The sequence below is a fragment of the Misgurnus anguillicaudatus genome, chromosome 18 (assembly GCF_027580225.2).
Source record: "Misgurnus anguillicaudatus chromosome 18, ASM2758022v2, whole genome shotgun sequence".
NCBI classification, from domain to species: domain Eukaryota; kingdom Metazoa; phylum Chordata; class Actinopteri; order Cypriniformes; family Cobitidae; genus Misgurnus; species Misgurnus anguillicaudatus.
The window spans coordinates 31,471,966-31,498,948 of record NC_073354.2 but is presented as its reverse complement, the minus strand read 5'-3'; the positions used below and the strand labels follow the sequence as shown (position 1 = coordinate 31,498,948).

Genomic DNA, 26,983 nt, shown 5'->3' with positions numbered 1-26,983 from the left:
TGTCTTTCAACTGCTGACAACGCGATGAGCAACCTGTCTGAGCATTTGTAAGCCCAGCATGGCAATACAACACTTGTGGCGAAAGATCCTGCTTAATTTACCGGTCAGGGATCGAGAGGTCCGAACTCGAAGACGGAATTAGGTAATGAACCTCAATCGAGTCATAGCATAATTCTTTTAAAGAAATTATTTGAACGTAACCCGAACAGCAATGTCGCGTGCGCTCAATTTATAGAAAAAAGCCAGGAGTCAGGACCGCTGTTTTCTTCATAATCTTACTTCCAAATCTAATCCTATAAACTTTTCGGTGTTTGATGAATCGCTGTTACCGCCCTGCCAGACTGTCTTAAATAGAGAAATAAGTTAATTCCTTGAATTGCGTTGTTGATTCATTTATAAATAATTCCCCCAAGGGTTTAGTTTATGCGCAAAAAGCATTACAATGAATAGAATGTGATGATTACGTCTTTCTTTGGTGAAAAAATAATAAAATAAATAAGCCTATATGAAATGTGTTTCCCTTAAATAATTAGCAAATTAACAAAACGAATTCGAAAGCAGCCTATAGCCTATATGAGTTTATTTTTTGTGTGACGTGCTCCCAAACCAATGCAGCACAAAACACTTTTTACCTATTTAAAAAAGCACAATGTTTTGTTATTATTGCGAGTGTAACTTTACATAAATAAATTTACACATTACAGTTTTGAATGTTGTTTTACTTTTATTTGTATGACCATAATTTAAGGTAATTTAAGGTAATGCAAAATGCAAGCTCCTCACGCGTTTCATGCCATCACCCGCGTGGGTTTACACAGGGCAGCGTGAAAGAGACATTAAACTTTAAGCATTTAACATTCTACTTGAGTTTTTTTGGACATCCCTTTGGAATCACTGCAATCATATCATCAATTTATAAGGTAATAATAAATATAAGCGCAGCGCTTATGAGTGTTCAAACACTGCTGACCGCTCAGCTGTCAATCAGCCGACCCTCACAAAGTTTCACATTAAATGATAATATATTTGAACAAGCATGGTCGTGTGCTTATTTCTGTCAATGTTCTGCATGAAGATCTTTAAAGGTTTCTACTTACATCACGATTTGTGGTGCGGCCGGTCGCAGTCTTTATGTAAAACGGGTATGAAATAAATTGATGCTGATGTCGGATAATGGGTCAACTGTTATTTTAATCGCGCGGATGTGGGTTATCAAACAGGACTGTGCATGACTCGTATAAGGAAAATGGAATGACAACATGAAAATTATAAAATAGCCTACATGTTTATATTCTGTATGAAACCACCATGGGCGCTAAACTTGCGGTGTTAAAGGGACAGTTCACCCAAAAATAAAAAATTCTGTCATCATTAACTCTCCCTCATTTTGTTACAAACCTGTATAAATGTCTTTGTTCTGGTGAACATGAATGAAAATATTTTGAGGAATGTTTGTAACCAAACCAAGCATGAGCCCCATTCACTTCTATAGTAGGAAAAAATAATACTATGGAAGTGAATGGGGCTCATGAATGGTTTGGTTACAAACATTCCTCAAAACACTTTCATTCATGTTCACCAGAACAAAGACACCTACACAGGCCTGCAACAACATGAGAGTTACAAACCTGATTTTCAAATAAATTATACAGAATTTTAATTTTTGGGCGAACTATAAATCCGATGGGGTCAAAAATTAGGGTGCACCTAACTTTTGTGCTGGTGCACCTAAGAAAAAATGTTAGGCGCACCAGTGCAACCAGTGCAAAAAGTTAGTCTAGAGCCCTGGCCGGTCATTTAAAGTAGTTACTCATCATCAGCCGACCCCGCCTAAACATGTCCATGTATCTATGTGGTAAATTAAGAAAAAGTAAAAAAAAGTAAAGTAAAGTAATAAGTAGTGAAGTTACTTTTCAAATGCAGTAACTAGTAAAGTAATCTCATTACAATTTTAAGAAGTAACTAGTAACTAGTAACTAATTACATTTTTTGAGTAACTACCCCAACACTGGTGATTTGTATAGTCAAACCGTGTACAAATAACAAGGTGATATGAGACACAGCGATCTTTTAACAGTATACATACTGAGAACTATATTCTCTGAAGACGAAGCACTGCCGCATGGGCGGAGTGATCTGCTCGCAGCACACGAGAAGCCCCTGGTGAGGAGCAGAGAGTTCGGTCAGAATTGTGCAAATCACTCCGCCCATGCGGCAGTGCTTCGTCTTCAGAGAATATAGTTCTCAGTATGTATACTGTTAAAAGATCGCTGTGTCTCATATCACCTTGTTATTTGTACACGGTTTGACTATACAAATCACAACACATAAATAGGAAAATGATCGCGTTATTTTGTCACTTATTGGGAGCAGTATGCTAGCTAAAGCCACCCACTTCCAGTCTTTGTGCTAAGCTAAGCTAGCGGTGGCTGCATCAGACAGAGTTACAGCACGCACGGAGATGAGAAAGGTATGTATGGACTTATCTAACTCTGGGGGATACGGTGAATAAGCTAAATTCCCAAAATGTGGGCATGTTCCTTTAAGCTTATGTATTCAGTCATTATTCATAAAAATCCATGTAAAAAGCCTCTAATTAATTAGATTAATTTTTTTAATCGAGTCCCGGCCCTACTATATAGTATTTTGAGCTAAAACTTCACATATGCACTCTGGAGACAGCAAAGATTTATTTGACATCTTAAAAAAATCTTGTGAAATGTCTCCTTTAAGGGAGTGTCTTGCATGTATTTTGTGAACGTGAGCGTCTCTTTTATCATAAACGCATATGCAGCAGGCACTTATTTTGACAAAACACGTAATGCACATGGTTCACATGACACAAAAAACACATATTTTGAAAACACAAGCACACATGACACTCCGAACACTTATTTTAAATTTGCGCCCATCGAATGAGCAGTCATGGGCCGCCACTGGTTAGCAGAATATTTATCAGAATTATAATTAAAAACAAAGAATATTTATACTTTATAACAATGACCTCTAAAATGCTATTTTTCTGTGCAATATATGCATAACATGTTCACAAATAGTGTTATATAAAATATTTTTTAAATCATAGACTCACAATATCAATATAAGGTCAAATATTCTCTTATGTAAAGTAATTATTTCAGTATTGCTCGCTCCATTTCAACAAGATTGTCAATGTACGGCAAACTCATAAGAAAAGATGGATGTAGAGGGTTGGGGGGGCACAGATTGCCATATATGTTCGTAGCGAGGGCCCCAAGGGAAAAAGATAGGGACCCTGATCTGATCTATATGATACGAGTCCTAGTTTTAATATCAAGACATCCTCACAGTGAATAATAATGCATACGGATAAAAAACATCCCCCCATTACACTGCTAAACGCAAATAGTTACACATAACAGACTGCATTTCCCAAACTAGAAACTGAAATCTGGCTCGTTGGCTGAAATGACATTTATGTTCTCATGTGACATGCTGTTAAAACTACAGCACTCAATCGACTGTAACTAACAAAACAGCCTTACTTGCCTTGTCAAACAAAACATTTGGCAGGTAAAACGATGCAAACGTCGATCAAGTGAAGAATCCTGGAAATAAAAGTGAGGAATTATTCAATGAATCACAATATAAAACACTCATTCCAAAGCTTTAACGCTACCGTACCGCTAAGAACCTGCCAAGAAACCTATAAAGATCTGTTTCCTAGACTGCTCAAGCTGTGATAATCCTTCAAAAACTTCCAGTGACATGTCATCCCACTACATAAACCAATTTTCACCCTGTCAGAATATCCCATGGTGCAAAACGTCAAGTGAGATACAACACAGGGAGCTACGGGAATGTATAAAAACATTGCACGATAAACCTTTAACACCAAGATTGGTTTGGTTTCGGATGTGGTTGTAACAAACAGATTGCAACAGTAAGCGTGCTTAACCTAAATACGGCATGGCGCATCTGAAAATATCACGGACTATTAAAGCAGAAGATTATGCTAGTGGCTTCTAACGGCCAGGGCTCAGTAATCCAATTATGTGAGTTTAGGGCTAAATGGCCAGAGCTAAAGCAGCGGAAAATGCCAGAGACGGGAAGAACTAAATTTGGACCCTCATCGATGATTTAAATAAAAGGTTACCATATATTGGTATGTGTTGTTGACATGGAAATCTAAGACAGTAATGGCATAATAGCTGTTAGACTTGCTTTGTTGAACATGTCTAGGGGGAATGCTGTAACAAATGGGGTCGAATCTGGCGGAAAATATTTCAGTTGTCACCGACAAAAACACAACAGCGCCCTGGCAAGAGCGTAGACCCCGAGGGGAAAATCGGCTAAGCAATGAGTCACGTATAAAATGCGATAAGAGGCAGATAAAAACAATAAAGTGATCTCGTAGCGCACGCGGGCCAGATGCAGCATGTTCGAATTAGAGATCTGGCCGCCTCGATGAGCACAGGCTCATGTCCAATCAGACACCTGCAGGGCCAGGAGAGACAGGCCAAGCGAACCCTTCACCTCGCAAACCCCCTCCAGATAGCCACCTGTGGAGCGGTGGGGTGCGTTGAGCGCTCAGATGCCAACAGGTTGTTGGATTCATGCAACATTAAAAACCAATCACCGAAAAAACCTTTGAAACACGTCTCCAAAATATCAACAATTAAAAAATACGTTATGCATATGGCTCCATATTTCCAACTGGGTTTGTGACGGTGGTGCTATAGTGTGAAATTGCAGCTTAGTAAAGCTTGTTTCAGCTTCGTCTAGTGAAATGAGTCAGATTCCTCCAACCGTCTGACCTTAAACCCCAATACTGCCGCCGGCGGAGCTGAAACAGGATAACAATACGCTATTTCAAGCACATTAGACTGTCACACAAACCAATTTTACCCCTCACGGTGGTGCCTAATCACATAAAATTAGGAATGTGAAATAAATTGGCAATAACTTCATCAGTTTTTAAGTCATTAAGTCAATAGAAATGAGTCTAAATTGTGAAGCCTGTATAAAAACTGAAGGGGCCAGATGTGAGAGCAGATTCGCCAATGCAAATTTTGCCCTTATCAGTGTGAAGACACAGAGGTCAAGCCGTTTGACGGACAAGGCATTTGTGGAAAGGGTAAATGAAGGACTGGTTTTTCATATACACTGCTTGGAATAATTAAAGCATGCAGATGAAGCAGGACTTCATTTCCTTCGCTGAAAGCAGCTCTATTTGTCAGTGTAATGGATTTTTGGTTTTCAAGCACGGACACACGCAGCGTTTCTAATTCTCCTTGTAGTTATTTAGAGAGCTCCAGCGTTTCTCTTTCTCTGGTATCAGTCAATAAAGTTTTCCTCTGATTACTGGGTAATATGAAGTAATGACTGCGCTTTTCCCCGGAGCAAGCTTTTATTTAGCACAGTTTACATTAATAGGGGCTAATCGGGTCAGAAAAAGGTTTTGATTTGGCCATCAGTATCACAGGTTTGGTGTAAATGTATTTTCGGCCATAGATGGTTGTTAAAATAAACAGGGTTTCTAGCCAATAAACAACACAAGCACTCTCTTACAAAAACATTCATTCTTACACAATCTCAAGAATGTGAAGCAGCATAAAACATGTTCAGTATCTGAAACAATGCTTGATACAATACTCAATACAAATTGAAAAAAAAATTATCGGCCGATATATCGGCTTATCGGTTTTTAAAACCAACAAACATTTGTATCGGTATCGGCCTTCAAAATCCTTTATCGGTCGGGCTCTAATACAAATTTAAATGAACAGTTTGTACACTTCTTGTGCTTTGGCTGTAGAAGAGCCCTGGAATATATCAAAATATATTTTTGTTGTAAACAAAGAGATATATTTGTAGATATATTTAAAACAAAATCAGGCGAAGTGGATATTGACAGCACTTTCTTATTTCTATTTCATATTACTTCATATTTGTTTAAAAATATTCTGACAAAATGCAAACATTTCATATTGTGGGATCTGTCTGCCATTATTTTATCACTTGCAACGCTTTTTCACACTTGAAATAGTTAAACCGTTCTAAACCACGAGTGAAAGGAATCCTGGTTAATCTGTTTCACGTTTCACACTGTTTATACTTAACCAGAGGTTAAAACAACCCTAGGTATAATCTGACGTTTCACACTGTGCATTCCTTGGGCCCTATTTTAACGATCTAAGCGCATTGTCTAAAGCGCATGGCGCACGGTCTAAACAGGCGTGTCCGATTCCACTTTTGCTAATTTCACGATGGGAAAATGGTTTGGGCGCCAAGCACACAGAATAAAAAGGAGTTGTTCCTATTCGCGTAATGAGTAATGAGTGTGTTTTGGGCGTAACATGCAATAAAAATCCCTTTAAAAGCCAGTTGCGCTGGCGCCATGCCGATTCCCTATTTAGATGACAGAATTTGTAGACTGAAAAATAAGTGGAGGAAGAAGATCACCAGTTTAAGATTGATATTTAAAAAAATGGCGTTGTTTTCATTTGTATTAAAACTGTTATGTTATTTTTTCGTATTAAAACCTTTAATAGTTGTTTTCTTTCAGTCATGTAAGTAAAATTAGCAGGCTTTTAATTGCTGTAAATGAATGGATAGCCTACATAATCTGTGTTATCTCACAAAGTAATTTACAAATATGCAAGAAAAGGTTTGTACTCTAAAAACACTTTATATGTAACAAACAGAAGATAAACGCGCTCATTAAATAACAAAAATTGTACCATTGTACCATATTGTGCCATTGACTTTAGTCCAGGTTTTAGTTGGTCAATGGCGTAGTCTATTTTAGTTGCCTCAAAATAGCAACGCGCCAACAATCCATCTGAGCACACCTTGTTTTCAGACCAGAACGCCCATGGGCGCAAAATTGGGTGCAAATGCATTTGCTATTTAAACAACGTGGTGCTAAACGTGAAAATGATAATTGTGGCGCGTTGAAACTAGCAAAAGAAACTTGCTTCGCGCATTGCGCTGCCATGATAGAGCCCTTAAACCCTAAACATTTTATTTTGACAAGGTATTTGTTTCAGATATCAGTTTAGCAATTAGACAAAAAAGTACAGACAGGAAGTTCACTTTAGGTGCGTAACCGTGACAATGCGCGTGTATCCGATGAAACCGTCTATACACAACTCCAGTGTTGGGGAAAGTTACTTTTAAAAGTAATGCATTACAATATTAAGTTACTCCCCAAAAAAGTAACTAATTGCGTTACTTAGTTACTTTTCATGGAAAGTAATGCTTTTGTTACTTTTGCGTTACTTTTTCTTACTTGGCTGAGGCTTTATCTCTTTCAGGCCTTGCAGGTGTTTTTATGATCGCAAAAATGTCAAGCTCTGACCTGCCATCTCCGTTTCTGAAGTAAACTGTTCCCGCTCAAGCCACAGAGTGCGTAATTCTATGTTAATGTGTTCAGTTTAATTCAGTACATTATTTAATTTTTAAATGGAATTAATTAAACTGAAAAGTAACTCGCATTACTTTTTTAAAAAAGTAACTCAAATATTAATGTGTACATTTATAAAGTAATGCGTTACTTTACTCGTTACTTCAGAAAAGTAATATTATTACGTAATGTGCGTTACTTGTAATGCATTACCTCCAACACTGCACAACTCGCAACTCTTCAGTTTTAATTTGGCTGTCTGTTGCGAAGCATCAATTAATAGCATTTCGGAGCAGGGTTTTCTGACTCCTGGTAAAATGTGGGGTTTAGAATGAAATTAACCCTAGGATAAGCGCAGTGTGAAAAGCCCTAGAAGAATTTCCAGACTAAACTATGAAATGCAAACTATGTTAATTGTTGCCTCAAAAATCTGCAAATGACTAATAACAGCAATGGCACAATAAATCAATCTGCATACTGGAAAATTTAAAAAGCATAATTTAAATCAATGCTAATTAACAATGACATTGAACCTATAATTACTATAGGAAGTCCTACTGCTGACAGCCTTTTGGAAAACACCATGCAGCAGCATCTGATAAAACCCATGGAGGTTTGCATACTGTTCTTCATCTTCTGTACTGCAGCTCGCCTCTCAGCGTTGATAGCTCTGCCTCTCGCTGCAAATGTACCAGAAACTGATAGAAACACAAAGTCTGAGAGCAGATTCCTCCTGAGGTTTCCCTTAGCTTTGCTTTCTTCTCCTCCTGCTAGGCTAGGCTTGTTCTTAACGGCATAATTCATAAAATATATACTGTTCCTGTCATACAGTTATGAGTCTAATATGTTTTCACAGCACTCGGAAGCTATTCACTGTTAAAGAAACGTAATTTTCTTTATGTATGGCCCTGTTTTGCAATTCTGAACCCACCACGCTGAATTTAAAGAAACTTACTCAGGGGGCAACGTAGATAAATTGACCTAGCTTTTAACAGCATGAAAATCTGGCCCCGTTGGGAATGAAAAGGACACACGAGAGGGCGAGCAGAGAGTAATATTTGTTAATGTATGAAAAACTAATTCAATTGGCTTAGTTTGCACAGGAACAGTTATAATGCTGATTAACTGCTTGACCAAGCTCATAACATTAATAACACAAACAGGCCATTATAAGGGTGAAACACTTCAACATACAGGGTCATTACCTGATTAAAATGCAAGTCTCAAGTGGATCTCGGTACTCCTGAATTCACACACTTCTGCTACAATAGCAGCTGAATGTGCTACATGTACACAATGTATAAAAAGATTTGTTGGTTCAACTTTAAAAAAAGTAAGTTACCTGCCTTAAAGGGGATATTTCACAAGACTTTTTAAAGATGTGAAATAAATCTTTGGTGTCTCCAGAGTACATATATGAAGTTCTAGCTCAAAATACCTTATAGATAACATGTTAAAATTCTTATTTTGTAGATGTGAGCAAAAATGTGCTGTTTTGGGTGTGTCCTTTTAAATGCAAATGAGCTGATCTCTACACTAAATGGCCATGTCGTGGTTGGATAGTGCAGATTAGGGGCGGTATTATCCCCTACTGACATCACAGGGGGAGCTTTTCAATTACCTATTTTTCACATGCTTGCAGAGATTGCTAGCCTGGGTTTTCCCATGATGCCTTTCACGAAAATTTATTCACGCTGCAAGTTTAGCATGGAAACCATGGACCAATTTTTCCCCTGAAATAGGGAACCAATCACAGAATGGGGAGGGGGCAGCAAGACGATGACGACGTCTATGCAACACACCAAAGCAGTTTTGTTTATCCCACACAGCAGACGCAAAGTTACTTTTCGATGCAGCCTTAGATAGTGTTCGAAGTAGTTTTGAATGCAAGTTTATTTAAAAAAAAAAGAGCAACTTTTGGCGTTAAACAAATTCATATCCAAGAAGGATGTTTGGATATGGCAAGACATGATAGCCACGGAGTTTTATAGGACCAACCTGCTAGGCATTGTCGTCAACAAAGTCCATTTAACTTATAAATGGTAAGTGGTATTTATTAATATCATATTGTCATTACGCCTGTACTGTGGTTGTCACAGTGCGACTAAGTTGTGTTGTTTTTTAATATCAATATACAGCTACCGGTTTAGTTCCCGATAAAAGTTGTTGACGCTTGAATTTATGTCGCTCTACATACGTCATCTGGCATAATTGAAACGATTGGCTATGAGCTACGTACAGACGCATTTGATAGACATTCGTAGCCCCTAATAAACGGCTCTGGACATTCACAAACCACGCCTCAAATACGAGAAAATGAGCATGTGGTTCCCAGACCACGTCTCATTCTCTATGAGACTGGTCTGGTGTTAGCCAGGCTAAGAGATGCAGGGTTGATGGAAAAAGTCAGATTTTCATGATATGTCCTCATTTAAAATGAAAGGAACAGTATGAAGGTTTGTGGCCAAAACGTGTCACTGCAATTTAGTGGCTAAAACTGGTACTGCAATCACACAACTGAGTGGCCAATGACACAACATGACAACATAAACATCAGTTGAGGGCTGCCACTGTTGTTATGTGATATAAGTATTGGAAATGAAAATGATTTCTTAATGTCTACCGTGACATATCAGGGCCATTTTATGATTAATTGAGATAAATTTCTTACATATTGTTCATTTAATTAATTCAACTTAAAAATATGTACCTTTAACTCAAAATATGTTAAATATTTTAATGTTTTTAAGTTGAATTAACTCCAACTTTTTTACAGTGCACATGCACAACAAAGTAGGCCTATACAGTCATCCAGTTCATACAAAATAAACAAAAATGTGATGAAATATAATGTAGTTTCTATTGTTTGCGGTTTTATTGTAAGCTATTATATTTGTAATATTGAAAACGTCAGCATGAGTAATATCAGAATAAAATACAATAACGTTTCCATATCGCTTGCCACTGAGGCACTGCTTGCCATGCCGGATCACAAAGAAAGGCGAACAGGTACAAGATGTCACCAAAAACACATGGATCAACAATCAATTATCTTTACAAGCCTAGACAACAGACAATTTTCCTACATGTCAATCATGTTCGGGTGCAAGTCTGACTATGTAGTGCTTCACAAAGAACAAAGATCTTTCAGTAGAAAATGATCTCACTTTGAACTGCATCTCTATTCTATCTGAATAAGCTTAAAAAGAAGAGAGGTGCATTATGGGAAAATGAGAGCTCTAGTAGAGGTGTAGTTGAAAATGAGAGGAAAATAATTGACAGCTGGAGCTTTTTGCACTTTTACATCTAATGCACCGTGGCCTGTGGAAAGACGCATCAAGATCACAGAGCAGAATGCATGCACTTATTGCCACTTATCACCTGCGCATACGTTTCTGAGATTAATCTCAGAGGCTGTCTGAGCCCACAAGCTGCCTTCACAAGACTTCCAAGATTTTTGGTTCAAGTTCTGTTTATTTCCCATATGTGGCGTGCACAAAATAACTACAGAGTTTACGCGTACTGGTCCCAGCCAGAAGCTGAAAATAAAGTAAACTGTCCTCGTTTTGTAAGCCAACATGTTGCAGGGCCCCATATTGTACAGAGGAAATTGCTTGTCATGCTCTATCAGAGGAGGGAAGATCTTTTGCTAATAGCAGGTGCACCGGGCGTCTGGGGTATTCGCAGGAATGAGCGCAAAGCAAGTCAGTTAGCTTCGAGCAAGAGAAAAATTATGCATTCACGATCAACTGAATAATGTAGCTTTCATGCAAAACTCCCTAAAGTTTCATTCCTCTGCTCGTTGCAGTCAAATTATCCGAGCTGCTCGACACAGCTGGCAACAGGCGTTGTGTTAATCGCCATATGACTTCCATCACGCTAAAAACAGTGCTGCAAACAATCTAAAACCGAGAAATGGGCAAATTAACGTAATTGAAAATGCCGCATTAAGCAACTCGTAGACGATTCATTGTTGGGGAGAATGGCACTTGCGTTATGCGAACGGTACACAATAGCCGTGTCACTCGGCACAGCATGCCGCCATTAAAGATGTATGCGGCGACTTCAGCATTGTTTAATGGACGAAAAAGCATGAAGCATGTATTTGACAAAAACGAATGACTTTGGACTTGGTGTTAGAATGATTAATTTCCTCTGCCTCACTGTAAACAAGTCAAATGCATTTTTAATCATTTCTGGGGAAAAATAATGAACTACCGGCCCGATGACTGTTAATGAGCTGTAATATATTTGGTAATGAAGAAAACCTCTCAGAAAAACATCCGCACCAAAATGTATAGACTCCGTCAAAGACATGCACTGTATATGAAGGTCTGGGCCACAGTTATGTTGAAGCAGATGTTCTGATCATTATTAATGATGGCATCATTTATCCCGCTCTGCCCTGCCCGCAGAGAACTTCAAAATTCATCCAATTATGTCTCGTAAGCAGCTTTAATCAGATTGCCAATGTTTGGAGCTTGCTAGGCAGCGACAAACAATAAGGTAGTCGGCTTTGTTGTAGCGTTTCACTGTAAACCCAAAATCTAATAAGAAGACCTACACATTTTTCATTTTATTCCTCATTTTAGCAGAGAAATAATATTTACATTTTATCAAATGTTAGGCCCCCTAAAAACAAACTCTAAACCCCTTGACGGATTAAATACACAGTTCTGCTGAAAAACAATGCCTATATTAAACTTTCAAGAACTTGTAAAAGAACAGTTTAACATTTGTATGTGCAATAGTGTGTATAAAGTACTCTCCATGTGCACAAGACACTTTACATTTTTTGCTGCTACAAATATATGCTTACATATACACTCACCTAAAGGATTATTAGGAACACCTGTTTTTATTTCTCATTAATGCAATGGTGTAATAGTGTGGGGGATGTTTTCTTGGCACACTTTAGGCCCCTTAGTGCCAATTGAACATCGTTTAAATGCCATGGCCTACCTGAGCATTGTTTCTGACCATGTCCATCCCTTTATGACCACCATGTATCCATCCTCTAATGGCTACTTCCAGCAGGATAATGCACCATGTCACAAAGCTCGAATCATTTCAAATTGGTTTCTTATACATGATAATGAGTACATTGTACTAAAATGGCCCCCACAGTCACCAGATCTCAACCCAATCTTTGGGATGTGGTGGAACGGGACCTTCGTGCCCTGGATGTGCATCCCACAAATCTCCATCAACTGCAAGATGCTATCCTATCAATATGGGCCAACATTTCAAAAAAATGCTTTTAGCACCTTCTTGAATCAATGCCACATAGACTTAAGGCAGTTCTGAAGGCGAAAGGGGGTCAAACACAGTATTAGTATGGTTTTCCTAATAATCCTTTAGGTTAGTGTACATACACCAAAGCCTGCCTATTATATTTATATATTAAAGTCCTTTATATCATTTTGCACCGTTTTTGTCCACATATATTCCCTTTCTGCATTGTAATTCCCTATGCACTGTGTTTTACATGCTAATTAATGTTTGTTTAAAGCAAATTATGTATGTACGATATATGTATAGTTAAGCCCGGGATACACTGCAGGAATTTGTACTCCTATAAGATCATTACTTTTGGTTGCAATACTAGGAAACCTCTCTCACTGTACGACATAGGACCACCGATGAAGAGCCAGGATCACAGAAATCGCGACGATGACACAATGACAATCTTTCGTTTGGGACAGCCAAAAATCATGCAATGTATCCCCGCCTTTAGATGACTTCTTTCGGGTAGTTAGATAAGAGTAAGTTTGTATGTTAAAGGGATAGTCATCATTTTTTCATCATCATGTTGTTCTTAATCTGAATTAATTTATTTTTTCTGATAAACATATATTGAAAAAGAAGAAGGTATTTTGATAAATGATGGTAAGCAGACAGCTGATTGGAACCACTGACTTCCATTATAGAAAAACAAATATTATGGAAGTATTGTGATAAATTATAAAGATATTTTGATAAATGATGGTAAGCACACAGTTGATGGTACCCATTGAATTCAAACTGTATTTGTTTTTTCTACTATGGAAGTCAATTCAGCTGTGTGCTTACCATCATTTAATAAAATATCTTCTTTTGTGTTCATCAGAAAAAAGAAATTAATTCAGATTTAAAACAACATGAGGATGAGAAAATGATGACAGAATTTTCATTTTTTGGGTGAACTATCCCTTTAAATGTGTTGCATTTTGGTCCTATGTCATGTCTTTACATGGCAATGAAGCTCACTCGAACTTGAAAGCCATTATTAAAGGAATAGTCTACTCATTTTCAATATTAAAATATGTTATTACCTTAACTAAGAATTGTTGATACATCCCTCTATCATCTGTGTGCGTGCACGTAAGCGCTGGAGCGCGCTGCGACACTTCGATAGCATTTAGCTTAGCCCCATTCATTCAATGGTACCATTTAGAGATAAAGTTAGAAGTGACCAAACACATCAACGTTTTTCCTATTTAAGACGAGTAGTTATAAGTACTCCCAAAAGTGCTATTACGCCATAAAATATAGTTCCTCTTTTAAATCCGCTTAGAAAAGCGCTACGTTTTATTTTGTACCACCAAACTTGCTCGTATAACTACTCGTCTTAAATAGGAAAAACGTTGATGTGTTTGGTCACTTCTAACTTTATCTCTAAATGGTACCATTGAATGAATGGGGCTAAGCTAAATGCTATCGAAGCGTCGCAGCGCGCTCCAGCGCTTACGTGCACGCACACAGATGATAGAGGGATGTATCAACAATTCTTAGTTAAGGTAATAACATATTTTAATATTGAAAATGAGTAGACTATCCTTTAAGGCTTCTTCAAAACTTAACCATTCATTCACAAGCCATTCTTGCAAATTTCAACAAAAGAGCAATAACAAAAGAAAACAAGGAAAACCATCTGACATGTGCAAAAACAAAACATTTTTTTCCAAGAACTCATGCAATAATTGCACCCCAAATGTGCATCTGTAGTATTGCATTGTATGTTAAACTGGAGAATTGCATGTGTGATTTTAGTTCAAATATTAAAGATAAAGTGCTGTAACAGTTTGAAAGCAGCCACCCGTTGTGTAGCCGTCTTCAGGTCTGAAAATCCAGCTGTGCACATAATCATTTAATGACTTCATGAGGCTTTAGAGAGCTCTACAAAGACAAATCCTCCATAAACGCAATATTAAAAAGCTCACTAAATGCAAAAAAGGGTCTTTTAGCACTCTTTACATAAATCTGTCACAGAATAACTTTATGTTCAAAACAAAAACTGAGCATTAAAAATGTAATTTGGAGGAAATGGGCTTGTTTTACTCGAATTCTGATAAAGTAATGCCAAATTCCCTTGCACACTGAGAAAATAACACTTAAAACTACATTTCTTTTATAAGTGAACTGCTGCTTTACCATAAATGTTCAGGTTGAATGATCATGACTCATGCAATAAAGCTAAAAATAAGCATTTATGCTGCTGATCTGTGGCAAGAAAATAAATCTACAGTCTCTGCATGTATACAGCACACAACCCTACATGTGGGATTTATGTAAAATGAGTAATAGCACAAACCGAAGAAAGAAAAAAATCAATGCATCCATTAAAGAGTTAAGTGCTATGTTCTGACAGGTGGCTCTGTCCCAGGCTGTTCATGTCAGTGATGGAAACCCGCCCGGGCGTAAATAATGCACAAATAAATCAGCCTGATATTAATCCTTTCATCGTGGAGGGGAGTGAAACCACAGCAGGTCTAAATCACAGCAAACGTCGTTGGTTTCTGATCGTCGCGCTGAGTAGCGTGTGCCGTATTTGCATGAAGGCCGTCTCTCAAGACGATGAAAGATTCATCAAAGGGCAGAGTGTTGCTTTGAGGGCCAGCCAAGATGCTGAAGTCCTTAGCGGGCAGAGAAGTAATCAACATCTTTTTCATTTTAGCACCACGTCCACCAGCTAAACTATGATATGTGTTTTGCGTTCTAGGCACGCGTGATTTCGAAAGGTAGCGGTCCATCTGAGTTGACAGCTCTAAATTCTCCTAAAAAGCCCAAACATGTCTGAGGAATAAGAAAAAAATACACGTATACTGTGTCCTCCAGCGATGACTTTAGTGGAATCCTATAATGGGATCGCTCTCCAAAAGATTACATTTTTCAAAGCGCGGTAAGAATTTAGGCCAGACACATTCACAAAGATCTCCTGCTGTGGCTTAACAATGTGACGGGGCTACCTGAAGCTCATCTTTTCTAATCAACATTTCTCAGTTCAGGGCACACATTATTATGAAGGTAGGTAGGAGGGCGTCTCATTATCCTGAGTCTTTGAGATTATCACACTGAAGGACTTTCATCAGTCAAGTGCTTGAGTCTTGAACTGCGTGCTGCCCACATGGTATTCAACGACTGGGTATGTTGTGCTTTCAAAGTAACTGCGCGGTGATGAAACAGGACTGTGCGTCATGCTCATAATGTACTCATAAAAAATGTATATTTTGCAATGCACTGTAAGTTGCTTTGGATAAAAGCGTCTGCAAAATGCATAAAGGTAAATGATACAAGACACATGCTGTGCCGTAACACTACAAAAGTCATATAGAGGGTTTCAGCAGTAACAAGATAAACAAGCGGCTTTCGTGGTCAGCACGTAACTTCCAGTAAAATTTCAGCAACTAGTCAGACCATTAAACAAACAAAAACCGGAAGTAAAGTTCGGACCAGACGCTTATCGTGTATAGAGACGTATATTGAACTGATATATATATATCATCACGGCTGTGATTAGGCCAGAGGCACGGCCTCGTGCCTCTGGCCTAATCACAGCCGTGATGATATAGAGCTATATCACACGATTCCAAGAGCGATATTGCTTTTATACAACAGTTCGACGGCACACGTTTGAAAAACAAAAACTAAAAAACAACAACGGAGTTATTTTAAAAGCCTCTTTGTTTGAGAACTACTTCTTCCGCCACGGATTTGAGGGCTACCAGAATGACAGGTAAAACTTTCGGCTGCTTTGAATCTCATAATAACTCAATGGACGGATAGGCGTTTCTTTATATTAACGTTTCTTGGTCACAAAGTGTAGTTTTAAGATTAGTTGTAGTCGAGAATATATATTTATTATATTTAAATCTACAGTCGATTAGTAAAGATAGCGCCTGTTTGAACGTTTGCTTAGTGAGATGAGTTTTTGATGGTCAAAATGAGATCAAATCAGCAGTATTTGGTGTCATAATGAAACTATTACTTGTTTTCTTATTCATATTTAGTGTCTTTTGTGTTGTTATTGTTTTGGCGCAAGGTAAAAGTTAATAAAACTATACTTCTATAATGTTCCTATTGGTTTACCATTTCATCTTAACGCGATACGAGCACTCGGTTATTATTAGACTTCGTTCTTGTCAGTACTATATAAAAATGTTTTTTATAAGTGTCAGAGAGATGTTTTTGCATGCTGCTTATAAATATAACAGTGGCGATATTCTCATAACATGTTTTAATAGTCACATCGCAATTAAATAAATGATCAATGTCCATATTTAAAAGCTGCGGTGCTTACCTGCAGTTCCACGGTGTTTTCGCATTCTGATAAGAGATATAGCTCCAGAAGAAAAACCGAGTGTTTACATTCCTCTTTCCAAGTGTCCACACGATGTGACAAGACATTAATCCCATTAAGTTTAACGTAACATCCAAGAGCGCTGATCTTTAACGGAATAATAACTTCCGATTGGGATTCACCGACTGATTTATGAGCTAGTGAACTAATAAGACTAATAAGAGCCTGTCTAGGACCTCCATTCACTAGGTGGCGGAATGATACGAAAGGTGAAGCGGTTACTGTGCCGTAATCAGTACAATATCGCATAGCTCTTAGCCAATCAGATTCGAGAACCAGAAAGAACTGTTGTATAAATATATATATATTAATATATATATAGACACACACACACACACACACACACACACACACACACACACACACATATATACATATATATACATACACATATACATATATATACATATATATATCTATAAAAAATCTTAAAATATATAATCTTAAAAAATATATATATTTATAGATTAAATATAAAATTATAGATTAAATATAAATAAAATATATAAAAAAATTATATACACAATTATTATACACAGTACAAAAAATTCTCCAAAAAACTTAATTTTTTCTCGACTGAATAAAGAGAGAAATAAACATCTTGGATGAAATGGGGATGAGTAAATTGTCAATGTTTTTATGAAAGTGAAATATTGTTTTAAGGAACAAACAACAGATCAGTCACTTCTAAAAGAAAACTTCCTCAAATATATTGCATACATTATTATTTTAAGGAAATCGCTTCTAAAAAGTTACATGGTATGAACTCATGTCACCTATAGGGATGACACAAAGGGAATTCTGTAGCACTACTACAGCTATTCTGTGTTAGTCAAAGAAAAGGTCAGTCTGGAGATGAAAGACAGATGTTCAGCTGAAGGGCCTGCCTTACATCACCAAAGACACTATGATGATGCCACGCAAGTACAGGCCTGATGAGACTCACACAATGCTCCTGTTCCCCCTCCGGACGAATCTCTGTTCAGCACCGCGCAAATGAGAGCCTGCATTATCACTAAGAGCGCATTTGCTGGCGGCTGCATGGATAAAGCCCCGAGTATCAGCGGAAAATGCCACTCTTTCTATTTGAATCAGATCCTTCGCATTCAGCCATATGCTGCTGGGAAAATCTAATTTACAAGAGGGCAGATTGGAAATATGAGCGAAGTTCTGCATTAGCCTGATTCAATGAACGCTTGGAATTGCCTTGGCGTGTGCGCTTCAGGTCACAGTCCGGTATCCAGCATCTTTTGGTTTCAAAAGGCTTTCAATTTATCAGAGTGCACACAGACCTTTTTGGATATGCAGGGCCCTGGAATGAACTCTAAGTGGGAAGGCGGAGAGTGTGTGCGTGTGTGTTTGTTTGATTTGGCTCGATGTCCGGGCAAACAGCCGGACCACCGGGAGAAGGACCTGAGGCCTTCTTGTCTCTCTTGAGATGTGTGTTGTGCCCTGCCAACTTTAAATGTCACCGATTTTCAACAGACGCACACACACAGATTGTGAAAAACAGTCTTTAAACATGTGAAGGACCTGAGAACAAATGCACGCCGACTATAATTGACAGGCCGCCTGAAGGTAACTTGCATATCAAATGCTTTGGCAAAAAGCACACATTGATTGTGGCGGAGTATTGAAGAGTGTCTGTATCTACATGCAATGTTTACGTACCTCTTTGCCTGAGAGATAATAAGCGGACAGCAGCCCTCCGACGAAACGGATGTTCACTTCAAAGACTGAGATTTCTGCATTCTGAGAGAATAAAAAAGAAACGAGAAAACAAAAGAGGACATGAATATTTCAGCTCATAAAAATACTGCAGCTGGCTTACCTTGAACCACAGACTGTAAAAACAGAATAAAGTATGGGTATTACTAAAAACATCCCCCCATGTACACACACACACCAAATACAAGAAAAATAATACAACAGGGCTGTATTCTCATCTTAGCTGGGATTGAGGAAAGGTAAAAACAAGCTCACGTTCATGTAAAATGTCTAGATGTTTTCTGTTGATTTGGGTTTTGGGTTTTTCATAACATGTTATTTGAACACAAACATGAAGAATTATAAAAGAAGTATACTGTAGTTGTCACTAGGGTGGTACCCTTTCAAAAAGTACCCTTTTGTACCTCAGAGGTACATATGAGTACCTCAAAGGTACATAATGGTACCTAATGTATACATATCTTTACATAAATGTTACACATTAGGACCTTTTAAAAGGGGTATTACCCCGGTTACAGCTTGGGACCATTTTTGACAATTTTTCTGACAGTGTAGTACAAAAAAAAGTAAATATTTTAGTAGTAAATCTCTTAGAAGTTATATTGTACCTTTAGGTCATATTTAGCTGACAAGAAGAATAATTACCTGATATTACCCACCGTGCCCTGTTTTTAGAGGGGACATTTCACAATACTTTTTTTTAGATGTAAAATAATGCTTTGGTGTCCACAGAGTACATATGTGAAGGCTTAGCTCAAAATACCCCACAGATCATTTATTACAGCATGTTAAAATTGACACTTCGTAGGTGTGAGCAAAAATGTGCCATTTTTGGGTGTGTCCATTAAATGCAAATGGTTGATTCTCGCGAAATTAGACTTGTGAGGTGTCATGAAACATTTTGATTGTAAAAGTAAATGCTATCAAAGTAAGAAGCATACAGTTACAAACATCTCTTCATGTACTATTTTGCACATGATTTCAAATGACATCATAAAAACAGTTTTGTTGTTTTTTCCACATTTAAGGGGACATTTTTCATTACCGCAACGTGTCCATGACTGGATTTGGGTTCTTTGACATGGAAATATTTATAATAAAAAACTCAAAAAAATTAAAAGCTTCAGTGCATGTTATATTATAAACATTTACAGTAAAGAAACATGTGGTATTTTGTGATAATTGGTAAATGTAGTGACAATAATAAGAAATATAAATGTGTCCAAGACCCATTTTCTCATCCTCCGCAACAATTTTCATACAAAATGTTTTGGAAATGACAAAATTTGACTGTGACACTCAAGCTGGCTCCCAAGTAAGCAGTTATTATTTTTTCTCTCCAGATAAAAGTTAAAATTTTGTTTCTCATAGTACCTAGAGAACTTTTTAGTTCTCATTACCGAAACATGAGTTTGTAAATGCATATATTTAATGTAATATCATGTTGCGGTAATGATAATTTTTTTATTGATAATCTAAAAAATGTAAATAATTTTATAGGAATTATTTTTTTGCTTCAAGGGCTTTTTTGCAAAAAAAAATTTCATGGACACCTTCTAAATCTGGATTTCGTGAGAATCACCCACATGAGCTAATGAAATGCAAACACTGATCGCCATAATGGTGGTTTGTTGAAATTTAAGTGTGCTGTCAATTCATCTCTTTCTCTGTCTCTCTCTCTTTCTCTCTCTCTTTCTTTCTCTCTCTCTGCACTCAATGGCAGTGCCGTGGTTGGATGGTGCAGATTAGTGAGAGGTATTATTATAAATATCCCCTTCTGACATCACAAAGGGAGCCACATTGCAATTACCTATTTTTTCACATAACTAAGTTACTAGGTTGTTCTTTTTCACATTTTCATGGTTGATAGAAGCACTGGGGACCCAATTATAGCATGGAAAAGTACGATTTTCATGATATGTCCCCTTTAACATATTGGGGTGGTTTCCCGGACAGGGATTAGCTAAAGCCAGGACTAGGCCTTAGTTTAATTAGGAAATTTAACTAGTTTTATCAAACATGCCTTACTCAAAACATTACTTGTGTGCATTTTAAGGCAAACAAATGGCATTGATGTATTTTAAGATATGTCAGTGCAAGTTGTTTTCAGTTTGAACAGCTTTAACATTTATTTCAGTCTAGGACTAGTCTAAACCCTGTCCGGGAAACAGCCCCTTTATGTTAATGAATATGTAATAAGAAACATTACAAACATTTGGATATACTTTAAAAGATAGTTTACCCAAAATGAGTTCCTTTATTCAGCTGAATAAAAAAAGATGATATTTTGATAAATGATAAAGAAGATATTTTGATCAATTATGGTAAGCACACAGTTGGTGGTATCCATTGACTTCCATAAGCGGAATAACAAATACTATTGAAGTCAATGGGTACTGTCAACTGTGTGCTTACCATCATTAATCAAAATATCACAGTTTGTGTTCAACAGAATAAAGAAACTCACACAGGTTTTGAACAGCATTAGTGTGATTAAATGATGACAGAATTTTCATATTTTGGTGAACTATCCCTTTAACTAGACCACAAAGTTCCCAGAACAGCTATTTTAGTTGGTACAGTTTACATTCATATTTCATATTTGGCAATCTGGCACTGTGCACACTGTGGGTTAAAAACCGCTAGTCTCATTTAGGCTTTGTCATATACCATTAAACAGCCTGACCACAGCAAGACATCTGTGGTCTTGCCTAATGGTTTATGAGGTGAAATATTTACATCTCTGCTTCGTCTCCAGGCAACAAAACCCTAACGGTCCACTTATCGCTTAGTACGGATGATTATTATCATTTACCATCCAAACAATTTCCTAAAGTTGCGTGGACGGCGCAGCAGAGAAACGTTTGCATCACACTGGTAAACATCCGGTTTGGGACCAGATCGGGCACTTTGGGAAAGATAAATGGCTGCTGTCTGGAGGTGGTTAGGGCCGTTATGGATAGCCTCCTCTCAATTGCTTAAACGGTTCCAACTGCAACAGGGCGCCAGGTGTTTCCAAAGTGATGCTTTGACCCTTTTGTTGGTCTTTGAGAGATCTGTCAGTACTAAAAGACCATGACAAAGGCTTCCTTGTAAATGTCAAATTAAAAAAGGGAAGCTGAATAAAAAGGAAGAATAAAGCTCTGGTAAACACGGCCTGTTCCTTGGTAGTTCAGGCTGAATATCCCACTGCGTTAAACAGAAAAACCTGGTAAAGTCCCTGTGCTCTGCAGTCAGTTTGACTGATGTGTGTAAAACAAAAGTGGGTCAAAAACACCCCTGAACAATCTGCCAAAACCCAAGATGCTTCAGAATTTCATTTTGAGTCATGAAATGTTTCTCATGCATACATGAATATGTAAAACGTCAATGTGAAATCAGAACTCTGCAATTATTATAGAGTTGAAAAGGCCTTGAGTATAAAAATAAATGTATGTGAATCACTGATATTAATGAGTTAAAATAACACTTGCAGAGGATTATGTGGCTATTTTAGATCCATACACTGTTAACCCAGAAATTGTCTTTACTCAAACAATCAAGGAAACATCATTAATATTTTCTGTTTAAAAAGTTTAGTTGAATTAACAGTTAACCTTACAAAATCTATTAAACTAAAACATTCAAGTAAAATGAACTTAAAATTATTAGTTCATGTTGTGAGGAATACCCATAATCCTTTGCGCCTGAATATTTTGATTATTTTCTGCTTTTCACAAATTTAAAACTGATAAGAACTTTCACTACTCAAATATTTGCTAATATAATGTCATATAGGTTCAAGCTCTTATATTATTGATGTTGTTTTGTTGTAAATGATAATTTTGTGAAGTCACCGTTCAGGTGATCAGTGTTTCCATACATGAACACTGTTCAGAACATTTTATTGTATTTCTCTCTACAGTACTGACAATGTATGTCAAAACAAATGTTTTGTGTCTTTCTGTGGAGAATCACGTTTATTCAATGTTTGACTTAAAGTCAGTCATTAATTTTTGTTATAATACCATTTATAACATCAAAAGTAATATAAAGTGATAAAAACTAAAGTTATATGCAACGGGTTTCCTCACACATTTCTAGTAATGTCATCTAATCTTGGTTAAGAGTGCAGGAATATTTGAAAAAATTTAAACATTAAGTACATTAAACTTAAAATTAATTGTTATTTCAACCAGGCAAAATTAACTTTTTTAGGGCAACGAGTTTCCATAATTTTTTTAAGTTCAATCAACCTGCATGGGCTTACAGTGTATCTGCAACGGATGAGAATACAGTTTATGACACAAAGGGTGCAAACCATCATTTTAGCGATAAATAATGATGTCTGGATTTACTAAAGACCCACAGTGAATCATTAGCACCGAAAAAGTGTGGTCTAGTTATTTTTGCGACTGTTATTATTGCATATGCATTTCTAGGAGTTTCCCTTTCAGATGCAACATTTTTGGGAGGAGATTATTTGAATGGTTCACGCAACACGATTTACTAATGTTTGCACGTGTGTTACGACTGAATTGCGCCATTATTTCACGCTGAAAAAAACTGTCTTAAATTACTGTGCACTTGTAATGGCTGTAATTATTGCCAAAAAAAGAGGCATCAGAGAGCATAGAACGCGTGATAAGAGGAACATATTATTGAAAAATATTGTTTGCCAAGCCATGTTATTTTTTGTTTGCTAAAGTAAATAAAAGAGGAGTCATTAGAAGAAGACACATAATACCAGACGTTTCAAAACTTCTTGTAAACCTTTATTTTTTGTCTTCCAGTTCTATTTAGTGTCTGAACGAATGGCTACGTTGGCTGGGATCACACCCTGAATTTTCCACTGCGATGTCCGTGGTGCTGAACTCAAAATCTGTGACCCTGAACTGATTTGCGTTGCTCTTATGCAGGGTTCACACCAGACGCGGTAGAGGTGGCAAGCGCGGATGATTTACATGTTAAGTCAATGCAAAGACGCGATTAGGCATCCCGCGGCACGTTACGCCCGGTAGGCGCGGTGCAAATGGCGCAGAATGCGTGGATGGCGCGATCCGTGCGAATTGAACATTGCTGCGGGAATGCGCAATTGAAATTCGCGCCGCGTTAACCAATCAGGACCTTGCTGTAGTAGTCACATGATTACAGGAAGCTAGCGGAGTCTCACCAGAGTCGCAGAAGCCCCTCCCATGACGCGAAATTCCACGTGACTGTCTCGAATGACTAGAATTTCACGCGCGGATGAAGCGAGTAAACTCAAAATGTTCAAGAGTCCAAGTACGCTCGATTAGCGAGTTTTTGTCGCCTCTACCGCGGCTGGTGTGAATGAACCATTAGAAGACTGCGTTGGTCATTGTGGAAATCAGCCATTGCGCCTGTGTTATTTAATTTGCGCTTTGTTAGTAAATAACCCGCAGATATTACCACTCCCATCTGCGCTTTATAGAAATTGCAATCGGACGCTAATTTGCCCCTTTTAGTAAATCTGTCCCAAATTCTGCAATACGTAGAAATGAAATGGATGAAAGCAACATGCCACACTGTGCCGATGAATAACCAGCAGCACCATTAGTAAAGTAGTCATTGGGCAATGAGCCTCTTGGCTTCTGTGTCTAATGGTATGCGTCTGTCTGCTAAGCTTTTTTATATAAAGAGGAGAAAATTTCTATTTATACGCTTCTGATGAGACTCTTCGATCCGCAAGCGGTATGATGTCTCTATCTGTATGAGTTCTGAAAGGTTATCTCACTCGGGTCGTGTCCAGGGATTTGTGGTCACTGCAGCATAGCTGTTTTTTACAGCATTTGGTCAATCTGACCTTCAATGTTGCTGGCTTCTTACAGGAATAAAACAAACCCGCAGCATAAAAAAGAAAAGAGATTGGGGCTGTTGATAAAGCTAAAGCTCTTCTGAGTCAGAGTCGGATTTCTCACTAAAGCAATTTGTTGGTGGTAAAACAACAGAGTGTGCTAATAGGGATTCGAAGAAGTTTCCTCTAAGAAGTTTCTTCTAAAAAAAGGAATGACCGGAAAACCAAAAAGTTGGACGAAGATGCTAACATATTGGGCTTGCCAAACCTCAAGCAAGGATTAATCTTATTTTTTTAAATAAACCTGTTGCCAAACAGGTTTATGAATCGGCACTTTGAATGAAAGTGTAGACAATAACATAGGCTTGATTTACCGATAACTTTTTACTCGAGTGGCTAACACCTCTTAGCTGCTCAAAGATAACTTGATGACAGCAAGGGTCAAACAAAGAATGCATGACTAAATTTACAATGTCAAACATTTCTCTGCTGAGAAAGAAGATTTTGAACATCACACATGAGTTGTTTAGCATTCCAGAGACGGCTGAATATTAATAACTGATTCACGTGGGATTTCCATGAGCTCTTTCATTGTAAGAATTGCTTGAGGGTAGAAAGAAAAGCCTTTCAATTAAAAGTTGTTTAACACTCTTCATTAAAGCATTGGGCCCTATATGGTTCAACTTTTTGCTTTAAAACAAAATAGTAGGACGTATGAGGATTTCCGATTGTTAACTAATGATAAAGCCACGTACAATGTGCAATGAAAATAACTTCATACAGAAAACTAATATAACATCAAAGAGAGGAAGAAAAAAGTACTTTATCGTGCATGCATTAAGCCTTAATTTGTTCATCAACTTCGTTTAGCCATTTGTGGAGCGATCTGAAACTCTTCATAGACTAATGACTTCCTCTCGCAATGTGCTGCTGTTTATCTTTATGATAAATCAGATTTCAGAGGAGAATTGCCTTTAAAGTAGTTATAAAACTGATAATTGCAGCTGATATACTCACACCTTACTGTCTGTAGCAGACTTCTATATAAACACATTTAATGGGTTGTTTCAACTTGGTTTAAACAATGTAGTTAATAAATTTTACCATGTGCCATGATTTGTTGTGATTATATTAACAGCACTTTCATAAAAAAAGGGTATATCCGAAATGTTTTAAATTCACAACATGTAGGATTTTTCACAATAACACAATAACAAAGGCGAAGCTTAATAACGTTATGAAGGAGAGTGGAATGATTCGAGATGTTGTTTTTACCTTCCAAAAATAAAGGGAATTTGTTAATCATAGGTAAGAAAATAAATTCATGTTTTTACCTGTACGCTTAATTACATTATTTTATGCAATCTTAAGGAATTAGCTGCAAGGCATAACAGCTGCATGTTAGATGCTATATAAGGGGGAGTGTACACCAAGGCATTTATGCCAGCGGCTGGCATATGTTTTCCAATGGAACCGCCACGCTTTTCAAAAGTGTGCTGACCGCCTGAAAAATTTTCAACTGTGGGTTAAATGCTCAGCTTGTCAATGTCACGCAGCCATCCAATCCCAGAGGAGGAGGGGTATGACAAATATCACAACAACCAACCAGCCCATCGTTCAACGACTGATAAACAAAAAAACGCTGGCAAGCGCCCACAGTCGGCGCCTGCCTGCCGTTTAAACAAATTGGTGTGCACGCTCCCCAACCACCACTTCCGCATTTGACCCTCGTGTTGCCATAGTTTTTACAACCGGAAAGGAGGATAGCACAGATGTAAAGTCACTAAAAGGGCAAAAATTACTAGGGAGACAAGCGACGAGTCATAATTTAATATATTTTTCTGGACTTACAAATCTTTGGTAACTTTTGGGATAATGTAAGTACACAACTCCATGACATATATCACACTGTGCAAGTGGTTTTTGAAAATTATATTACAAAAATCTTACATATTATAGCTTTAAATAACATTTTACCCTGAGGGCCACTAAAATGGTTAAGTTGTTCAGAGATAATAGTATCTAATAGGGCTGTAACAATACATTGATATGGATCGATGCATAGATACAATTTCTAATGATATGATGCATCAATGCCACACATAAAATATTGATATGAGGTACCTTAATTTTGACACTTTCCACTTGCTCATTCCTTGATGTAACATCCATCTACGCATCGCCGCCAAAGCGCACATTTTCGTTTATTTTCATAAGCTAGTGTCAGCAAGTGAATGCAATGCGGCAACAATGTGGTTGTAGCAGCTCAACCAAAAGTCGTGGGTTTGAAAATATTTTGTATTTGGACAATGGATTGGACAAACAAACAGGTTGCCATCATAAGCTTGATTTTGTGACTTTTTCTTTATTTTAAAAAAAAGTTTATTTTTTTCTTAGTTTGTTGATGTAAATGTCCCAATTGGGACAAAGATTGTGCTTTTTTTTAAGAGTTTAA

The 26,983-nt window shown here is 37.5% G+C and overlaps 1 protein-coding gene across 1 annotated transcript in view; it reads right to left on the bottom strand.

Annotated features, from left to right (window-relative positions):
- man1a1 (mannosidase, alpha, class 1A, member 1) overlaps positions 1-26,983 on the bottom strand; it is a 147,393-nt gene that overhangs the window by 66,347 nt on the left and 54,063 nt on the right. The window contains exon 4 of the mRNA XM_055187219.2: positions 18,678-18,758. Coding sequence (XP_055043194.1) covers positions 18,678-18,758 — 81 coding nt within the window. The remainder of the gene's footprint in view (positions 1-18,677; positions 18,759-26,983) is intronic.